Source organism: Cherax quadricarinatus, chromosome 6 (assembly GCF_038502225.1).
Source record: "Cherax quadricarinatus isolate ZL_2023a chromosome 6, ASM3850222v1, whole genome shotgun sequence".
In the NCBI taxonomy this organism is placed as follows: Eukaryota; Metazoa; Arthropoda; class Malacostraca; order Decapoda; family Parastacidae; genus Cherax; species Cherax quadricarinatus.
The window spans coordinates 42,493,043-42,503,386 of NC_091297.1; the positions used below are offsets into that span (position 1 = coordinate 42,493,043).

At 46.7% G+C, this 10,344-nt stretch overlaps 1 protein-coding gene across 1 annotated transcript in view; it reads right to left on the minus strand.

Annotated features, from left to right (window-relative positions):
* The window catches only part of LOC128694441 (uncharacterized), a 90,858-nt gene extending 85,270 nt beyond the window's left edge, over positions 1-5,588 (minus strand). The window contains exons 1-2 of the mRNA XM_070105385.1: positions 5,583-5,588; positions 1,788-2,018 (exon numbers count right to left, since the gene is read on the minus strand). Coding sequence (XP_069961486.1) covers positions 1,788-2,018; positions 5,583-5,588 — 237 coding nt within the window. The remainder of the gene's footprint in view (positions 1-1,787; positions 2,019-5,582) is intronic.
* Between the last annotated feature and the right edge of the window lie 4,756 nt (positions 5,589-10,344).

Sequence of the window (10,344 nt, forward strand, 5' to 3'; positions counted from 1 at the left end):
GTGTCACAAACCTACTGGAGTTCTATGACAGGGTGACAGCAATAAGACAAAGACAAGAGAGAGAGGGGTGAGTAGATTGCATTTTCTTGGACTGTAAGAAGGCGTTTGACACAGTTCCACACAAGAAATTAGGGCAAAAACTGGAGGACCAAGCAGGGATAACAGGGAAGGCACTACAATGGATCAGGGAATACCTAACAGGAAGACAGCAGCGAGTCATGGTACGAGGCGAGGTGTCAGAGTGGGCATCTGTAACGAGCGAGGTTCCACAGGGGTCAGTCCTAGGATCGGTGCTGTTTCTGGTATTTGTGAACGACATGACGGAAGGAATAGACTCCGAAGTGTCCCTGTTTGCAGATGACGTGAAGTTGATGAGAAGAATTCAATCGGACGAGAACCAGACAGAACTACAAAGGGATCTGGACAGACTGCAGGCCTGGTCCAGAAATTGGCTTCTGGAGTTCAACCCCACCGAGTGCAAAGTCATGAAGATTGGGTAAAGGCAAAAAAGACCGCAGACAGAGTACAGTCTAGGGGGCCAGAGACTAAAACCTCACTCAAGGAAAAAGATCTTGGAGTGAGTATAACACCAGGCATATCTCTTGAGGCGCACATCAACCAAATAACTGCTGCAGCATATGGGCGCCTTTCAAACCTATGAACAGCATTCCGCCATCTTAATAAGGAATCGTTCAGGACCTTGTACACCGTGTACGTTAGGCCCATATTGGAGAATGCGGCACCAGTTTGGGACCCACATCTAGCCAAGCACGTAAAGAAACTAGAGAAAGTGCAAAGGTTTGCAGCAACACTAGTCCCAGAGCTAAGAGGTATGTCCTACGAGGAGAGGCTAAGGGAAATCGACCTGACGACACTGGAGGACAGTAGAGATAGGGGGGACATGATAACGACATATAAAATGCTGAGATAGATTGACAAGGTGGACAGAGACAGAATGTTTCAGAGATGGGACACAGCAACAAGGGGACACAATTGGAAGTCGAGGACTCAGATGAATCACAGGGATGTCAGGAAGTATTTCTTCAGCCACAGAGTTGTCAGGAAGTGGAATAGTTTGGGAAGCAATGCAGTGGAGGCAGGATCCATACATAGCTTTAAGCAGAGGTAAAGCTCATGGTGCAAGGAGGGTGACCTAGTAGCGGCCAGTGAAGAGGCGGGGCCAGGAGCTATGACTCGACCCCTGCAACCACAACTAGTTGAGCACAACCACACGCACACACATACACGCACGCATATATAACAGGCCTAGTGTCTAATCGACATGTGCCTAGAACAAAATGGTAACTAATAAGAGATGAGTTCTGTATTTTTCGATCTCACACTAAGAGGATTCACCTGAAGAGGGTCTTAGTGGAAGGCTGAAAAACACAATATTCGTGTATTATTGTATTGTCTGCATGTGGGTTCGTTTGTGCCTCTCCTTAGTTATATATAACTAAACTGGGACAAGTGTCAGTTTACTTAATGCTTAATAAAAGTTAAAATGTTAAAATCCCAGGAACAGATAATCCTGCTTCGAAATCCCGCAAAAAATATCTCAAATTTAAAGCAAGAAAATAAGGTAAAATATATTTTCAAAACATATACACATAGATGTGTATATTTCTAATTGTACATCGAGTTTAGTTCATATTTCAGGTATTAAAGTACTTGCTGGTCTACGGGTCAATCGCAGTTTTTAAACACAAACTTACAGTCTTTACGCTTTGTATCTGACGTACTATACTAATCATGGTCAGTATATCGCGGAAACAACGACGCAGTACCTTAGTCTCCTGTGGGAAGCGCAGCAGAGCAGATCTTGGTTCGTTGTGGCCCTCGTGTGGCAGAGGTGAGGTGATGGGCAAGTCTGTGGTGACGTCGAGGTCATCCTGGTCGTGTCCTGGCTGTATGGTAGACACAGCATCCTCCGGAGTGGGGAGTGTAACGAAGAGTGTGTGATGGTTGCTGGTGGGTGTGGTGACTACTGATGTACACAGACACAACGCACTCACAGCCTATACACAAGTTTCACAAAAGATAAAGACAGAGATAGCAACTGTAAAAGTACTGAACCCGTAAGAATGTCTTATTCTAGATTTATTTAACCTATGATAACTCACAAAAGTCAGCCAATTTGGCTGATTTTGGACTTACACCCGGATATCTATTTACTGCTAAGTAGACATATATAACAGCTGTAAGGAAACATTCTCTAATATCTCGTCCCGAACAAGAATTGAACTTGAGTCCTTTCAGTTATGAACTGAAAAATAAAGAAAATTCCCTTAAAAAATTGTAAACTTTTATAGTACCCGAATGCAGAAACAGATGCAACGAACAGGACATGGTCTTACCAGTACCGTTAATGACACCGAACACCAAGACCGACACCCGACTCCTCTCTCTCGGGCATCCATTTTTCTGTCGGGAGAGGAAAAAATGAGATTAGGGAGTTTGTTTTGAATGATACACGGTTAAATATACCAATCAATATTCTACTGAAATCATAATCAGAAAGTCCAAAGACACACTGTGTTCCAAGCTGTCAGCAGTGTGTACACCAGCCTCTACATCCACTGTTATTCACCCAACACACCGTTAGATGTTATGATAAGGTGACCATTGTTTAAATAGTGTACATGACGCTGGGCGCATCTCGGCCATTCAGTCTAGGCACGATGGCAGAGTAGGATAGACATACGAGCATAGGCAGAGATCGTTCTTTAATAAACCATAACAGACCAAGTATAATGTGTCTCGCTACACAATATCACTCACCCGAGGCTAACTCAACTTACACACACACACACACACACACACACACACACACACACACACACACACACACACACACACACACACACACACACACACACACACACATACACACACACACACACACACACACACACACACACACACACACACACATGTGGTCCAGTAACTGGCTTCTCGAATTCAATCCAGCCAAATGCAAAGTCATGAAGATTGGGGAGGGGCAAAGAACACCGCAGAGTATAGGCTAGGTGGACAAAGACTACAGACCTCACTCAGGGAGAAAGACCTTGGGGTGACCATAACACCGAGCACATCACCGGAGGCACACATCAACCAAATAACCGCTGCAGCATACGGGCGCCTGGCAAACCTGAGAATAGCGTTCCGATACCTTAATAAGGAATAGTTCAAGACACTGTACACTGTGTATGTTAGGCCCATACTGGAGTATGCAGCACCAATCTGGAACCCACACCTGGTCAAGCACGTCAAGAAGTTAGAGAAAGTACAAAGGTTTGCAACAAGGCTAGTCCCAGAGCTCAAGGGAATGTCGTACGAGGAAAGGTTGAGGGAAATCGGACTGACGACACTGGAGGACAGAAGGGTCAGGGGAGACATGATAACGACATACAAGATACTGCGGGGAATAGACAAGGTGGACAGAGATAGGATGTTCCAGAGAGGGGACACAGGGACAAGGGGTCACAACTGGAAGCTGAAGACTCAGACGAGTCACAGGGACGTTAGGAAGTATTTCTTCAGCCTAGCAAGTGAAGTAGTGGAGGCAGGAACCATACATAGTTTTAAGAAGAGGTATGACAAAGCTCAGGAAGCAGAGAGAGAGAGGACCCAGTAGCGATCAGTGAAGAGGCGGGGCCAGGAGCTGAGTCTCGACCCCTGCAACCACAATTAGGTGAGTACAATTAGGTGAGTACACACACACACACACACACACACACACACACACGCACACACTAAGAGGTAAGATAAGATTCTTGACGCCAGGAGAGAGTGGACCTAGTAGCGACCAGCCAAAAAGCTGGGCCAGGAGCTGTCACTCAACCCCTGCAACCACATATAGGTGAGCACACACACACACACACACACACGCGCGCGCCCACTCACACACAAACGCGACTAGCGTTCGTGTTTCTGGGCGACTTATTCTCAGTGTTTCAGAGCACGAGTGTGTCCCTAACTGTACTAGGCTTCAAGCTGATGGAGGCGGGGAAGATTAACATTACTAAAGTAGACGTGAGTCCTTCAGTGTCACTGATATCAGATATTTAAAAAAAAAATGTAGCTTGGGAGAGGTGTGCCGCCGCTGCGTGCTAGGTGGGAAGGAAAATGCATAGGTATCATAATCATAAGTGGATATTATCTCCTGCTCACTCTATCCAGGAAAGGGAACGGTATATTTTTTTTTTTCCATTTTGGAATGTTCAGTAAGCAGCTCACACGCAAGGAGTAACTGATGGCATTATTAATCTTACGTTTAAAAATGAGATGAAATCAAATTTGTCAAGATGCTTAGTAGACAATGAGATGTGACCTGACGCAATGACGCAAAAGGGAAACTTGTTGTCACTGCGGATTGTGTACTTAGTAAACACAATGTCTACCTACTGAGACTCGCACGACCCTATGTCTAGCCCTTATACAGTGTCATGGACTACGCTTGCTCTTCGTGGTACTCTGCTTTGACAAAAAAACTGAAAGACAGACAGCAAATCACCCAGAACAAAATGGTAAGATTCATCCTGGACCTGGGTCCAAGAGAACATGTAGGCCAGGATGAATTACAACAACTGGATATGCTGAATGTTGAAGACAGAGTAAAACAACTGAAGTTAAAATATGTTTATAAAATTGCTCACGAACAGTGTCCAGAATATCTTGCTGCCAATTTTGTCAAGGTTGGGAACCAAAGCAATCATAGTACTAGGGGGAGAGAGCACAACTTTGTAGTACCCACAGTCAGTGGCCAGGCTTCAAACACCTTTTATTGTACAGCAATAAAGTAATGGAACAGACTGCCTGTACGTGTCAAAGCCAGTCATAGCATGAACCAGTTCAAGAGAGTCAAAAGGCGCCTGATGAATGTAGCGACAGAAAGGGAGGAGAATGATTTTTATTTTTTTTTTTTTGCTAACACACATATAAATATAAAAAACTCATTTCACCATACTCCTAGTATATCTCCTTCGTAGTATAATAATAACTCATTATCTTCTTTATAGTACTATAATGATAAGGCATTAAAAGGACCCCAATGGAAATAAGACACTTTCTCTGACTTTTTTGGGTTATCCCAGGTTCTCTACACACATGTTGTTATGTATGATAATCTATATAACTTTATTTGTGTATACCTGAATAAACTGACTTATTGTTCACTCCGTTTTTCATTATTATCATCTACATGGGGAAGACCTAAACCCGGAGCTATCGCGTACCACTTCGAAGAGTAGCCAGCGTTTTCTTTTGCCCCAAGAACGTGGGAGGCATCATCAAACTCCTTAGATCAAAATCCCTTCACCAGCATCAATGCACGTCCCTGAAAGATCGTCTGGCGTGGGGAGTGTGTGGGTGTGTTACTACTTACAGAGGGAGAGACCTGGTTATCACTGGTTCATGGAAATAATGTCGACTACTGTGCTCTCTTCACGCCCTGTGAGTGCTCTAACCTACACCTAGTGTCGCTCCCAATTCTAACACATTTCCTCACAGGCGTACACCTCCCAGCTAATTTGCATATTCTTATAACAACAAGAAATAAGCATACATCAATCACAACTAACTTCCATGTGCTTAGAGTACTTATATATATATATATATATATATATATATATATATATATATATATATATATATATATATATATATGTTAATCTAACTTAATTTAAATAAAATACTATTTATAAGTTAACAGTTTGCATTAAGATGACTCTGAGAACTTTGTGAGAAATTAATTGTGGCATGCAAAGAGTACGTAACCTTTATTCGGCGCATTTACACACCCTCATTTACAGGCCATCTCCCCCAACCAGCAAACCAGGTAACTAAGAGTTGATGATGGGGCCCCGTCGTTCAACTAGTGACCAGGTTCCAGCCAATAAGATGGTTTTGGCAATCGCAGAGGTACCGCTCTCCTGTCTGCCCTTGTCATTCCCATTCTAGAGCTGGTTGAAGCACGGTCTGCTCTCTTGTGGCTTCTATTCTGCCTTGCTTACCGTGGAGCGCACTATACTTATCTCTGTACATAGTGTACATATTGCTGGTGAATATTAATATAATAAAAAACTTTTCTGCTGTGTTTATTTTTTTCCCTTTACACCCAGGATAACCGGCCATTTGGACTCCTGGGTTGTCATGTTAATGTAGAAAAATTAAGGTCGATGTCGACTCAAAGTGGTGTGACGTTATGTCCTACATGCACGGAACATTAAATGCCCTTAATACCTTCTACATCCCAGCTGTCCGCTCCGTCATGGACTATCCCAGCTGTCCGCTCCGTCATGGACTATCCCAGCTGTCCGCTCCGTCATGGACTATCCCAGCTGTCCGCTCCGTCATGGACTATCCCAGGTGTCCGCTCCGTCATGGACTATCCCAGCTGTCCGCTCCGTCATGGACAATCTCAGCTGTCCGCTCCGTCATGGACTATCCCAGCAGTCCGCTCCGTCATGGACTATCCCAGCTGTCCGCTCCGTCATGGACTATCCCAGCTGTCCGCTCCGTCATGAACTATCCCAGCTGTCCGCTCCGTCATGGACTATCCCAGCTGTCCGCTCCGTCATGGACTATCCCAGGTGTCCGCTCCGTCATGGACTATCCCAGGTGTCCGCTCCGTCATGGACTATCCCAGCTGTCCGCTCCGTCATGGACTATCCCAGCTGTCCGCTCCGTCATGGACTATCCCAGGTGTCCGCTCCGTCATGGACTATCCCAGCTGTCCGCTCCGTCATGGACTATCCCAGCAGTCCGCTCCGTCATGGACTATCCCAGCTGTCCGCTCCGTCATGGACTATCCCAGCAGTCCGCTCCGTCATGGACTATCCCAGCTGTCCGCTCCGTCATGGACTATCCCAGCTGTCCGCTCCGTCATGAACTATCCCAGCTGTCCGCTCCGTCATGGACTATCCCAGGTGTCCGCTCCGTCATGGACTATCCCAGCTGTCCGCTCCGTCATGGACTATCCCAGCAGTCCGCTCCGTCATGGACTATCCCAGCTGTCCGCTCCGTCATGGACTATCCCAGCAGTCCGCTCCGTCATGGACTATCCCAGCTGTCCGCTCCGTCATGGACTATCCCAGGTGTCCGCTCCGTCATGGACTATCCCAGCTGTCCGCTCCGTCATGGACTATCCCAGCTGTCCGCGCCGTCATGGACTATCCCAGCTGTCCGCTCCGTCATGGACTATCCCAGCTGTCCGCTCCGTCATGGATTATACCAGGTGTCCCCTCCGTCATGGACTATCCCAGCTGTCCGCTCTGTCATGGACTATCCCAGCTGTCCGCTCCGTCATGGACTATCCCAGGTGTCCCCTCCGTCATGGACTATCCCAGCTGTCCGCTCTGTCATGGACTATCCCAGCTGTCCGCTCCGTCATGGACTATCCCAGCTGTCCGCTCCGTCATGGACTATCCCAGGTGTCCGCTCCGTCATGGACTATCCCAGGTGTCCGCTCCGTCATGGACTATCCCAGCTGTCCGCTCCGTCATGGAGTATCCCAGCTGTCCGCTCCGTCATGGACTATCCCAGCTGTCCGCTCCGTCATGGACTATCCCAGGTGTCCCCTCCGTCATGGACTATCCCAGCTGTCCGCTCCGTCATGGACTATCCCAGGTGTCCGCTCCGTCATGGACTATCCCAGGTGTCCGCTCCGTCATGGACTATCCCAGCTGTCCGCTCCGTCATGGAGTATCCCAGCTGTCCGCTCCGTCATGGACTATCCCAGTTGTCCGCTGCGTCATGGACTATCCCAGCTGTCCGCTCCGTCATGGACTATCCCAGGTGTCCCCTCCGTCATGGACTATCCCAGGTGTCCGCTCCGTCATGGACTATCCCAGGTGTCCGCTCCGTCATGGACTATCCCAGGTGTCCGCTCCGTCATGGACTATCCCAGCTGTCCGCTGCGTCATGGACTACAGCTTTCTACTTGCTGTTGTTCCTGGTCAGAGTGAATCAGCGATTGGCGAAGCAAAGGAGCTGGAACACGCAGTGGCTTGAACAACACGAACAGCAGGTAAGCCTGCAAGCATGCCAAATTAACAGCACTGAAGGTAAAACAGCAGACGCAACGGCAGCTGCAGTGAGTTGAGGGTTGGTTGCTGGGAGATCCGACCCGCACACACGTTAAAACCGTGGGAGATCTGGACAGTTTGCTATTATCATGGGGAGCGCTAAACCCGTAGTATTATACAGCGCATGTTGGAGGGGGATAGAAGGTATTCAGGCTCAATTTAGGGAACCGGAACACAGATCCAAGAGCCCCTCACCAGCGTCAAGGAACCTCCCTTGAGGAGATCCTGCATAGGCTGGACAGTTTGAACCAGATGAGGATCTGATAGTACCAGGCCGGCAGCCATTTGGAATGTGTATTAGTTGCTTCTGATGTCAAGGGATCACATGAACGCTGCAGCATCCACATTCTCCCTGAAGGAAGCCAAACATCCTTGAAGTTGCAAGTCTGACTTGACAGCTTCGTAGGAGTCACAGTTCGTTCTTTGAGCTTCTGGCGTCGACGACTAGTTATCAGAGGAATGCATTTTGTAGTTTATCTCGAACCTGAAGACGTCACCACTATAGGTTTTGAAACATTTGTCTAAGGACGGAGACACTGCTCCGCATCTCGATCAGGCAGTCCAACACTGCCTAATTAAGACAGCGTTTGACTGCCGTCGACCCCTGCCGCAAACTCATACGGTAAACTCATGAGCACAGGCCCCAGGGATTTGTGCTAATCAGAGGAGGCTCAGAGTCTGAATGAGGCATACCATACATGAATCCAGAAACCTTTTGTGCTAATTTCTGGTTACGGCAGTGGCAGTCTTAGGCAAAGGTGTCACCCTTCTGCTGCGCTTGTACATTAAACCAGGATCTTAGGACCGCCTTCTCAATTCTATCTAGATACATGCCTATCGTGTTGGCATGGTGGCAGGTTATGGGTCCAAAGACCCCAAGAGACTGCAGAGCTATTCAGCAGACAGTCTGCTGAACACATGGAGAAGACTCCGGCCGGGACCCGTCCTGGCAAACCCATCTGAAGCAGACAGTCGTCACAGCTACCACCCCTATCCCCACCCCAACAATTATTGTCCTTTCTCTCTCATCAACATGGAAAGATGTATACACCGATATGTGTATCTCTCAGCGTATAAGTGTTGACAGTTTACTTTAATCCCCATTTTAGGGATTAAAATGCCCTTGAGTGAAGGAGTACAGGTTATATGTAGCCTTAGTGACCCTTGTGTAGCCGATAGGTTTTAAATTTAACAGACCAACGAACCATTCTATATTATCTTTCAAACTAACACTCATCCTTAAAAGCTTTTCATAGATTCAACTTCATATGAGTCTTCAGTCAAATTACTGAGGAGAAAATTTAGATTCATTAATGCTAGTCTTCACCCCTTGTGATAAACCCAACAACGACTTGACAAGGTTACTGCTTCTTAACGCTCGTTATTAACTAGCCTTAATGAAATTTTCAACTGAAGACAAAAGTGAAAATATGAATGGTGTGAAATTCGTTGTAGACTATATGAAAACATAAACATTCTGCCGCCAAAGTATTGTCGGAGTATAAAATAACTGACTGTAGCTTAGCGAGTCGGTTAGCATCACAGCAACCTGTCTCAGGGCTCAGCCTCAGTACCTAACTTAAACCTTCTTGTGTTTCCCCATCAGTACTATGTACTCAGGAATCCAGCACGCTCCACCATAACAAACATCGTCCAGTCCTCCTGGTGTACTACTTGTACACACCGCACCGTAACAAGATAACATCGTCCAGCCCTCCTGGTGTGCTAGGCTCGCCTCTTATACGCACTCTACCATAAGAAGATACCACCTTACCATCCGTTCTTAACAAATAATAGATGAATGATAAGAGACACTGCTGGTCTATCAGTGCTGGTCAATCAGTGCCGGACTACCAGTGGTGGTCTATGAGTGGTGGTCTATCAGTGGTGGTCTATCAGTGGTGGTCTATCAGTGCTGGTCAATCAGTGCTGGACTATCAGTGCTGGTCTAGAAGTATAAATAATAGAAGTCCTCATGTTGTTCTTCAACTCTATATATCCTTGGTTAGGCCTCATTTAGAATATGCTGCTCAGTTCTGGTCACCGTATTACAGAATGGATATAAATGCTCTGGAAAACGTACAGAGGAGGATGACAAAGATGATCCCATGTATCAGAAATCTTCCCTGTGAGGATAGACTGAGAGCCCTGAATCTGCACTCTCTCGAAAGGCGTAGAATTAGGGGGGATATGATCGAGGTGTATAAATGGAAAACAAGAATAAATAAAGGGGACGTTAATAGTGTGCTGAAAATAT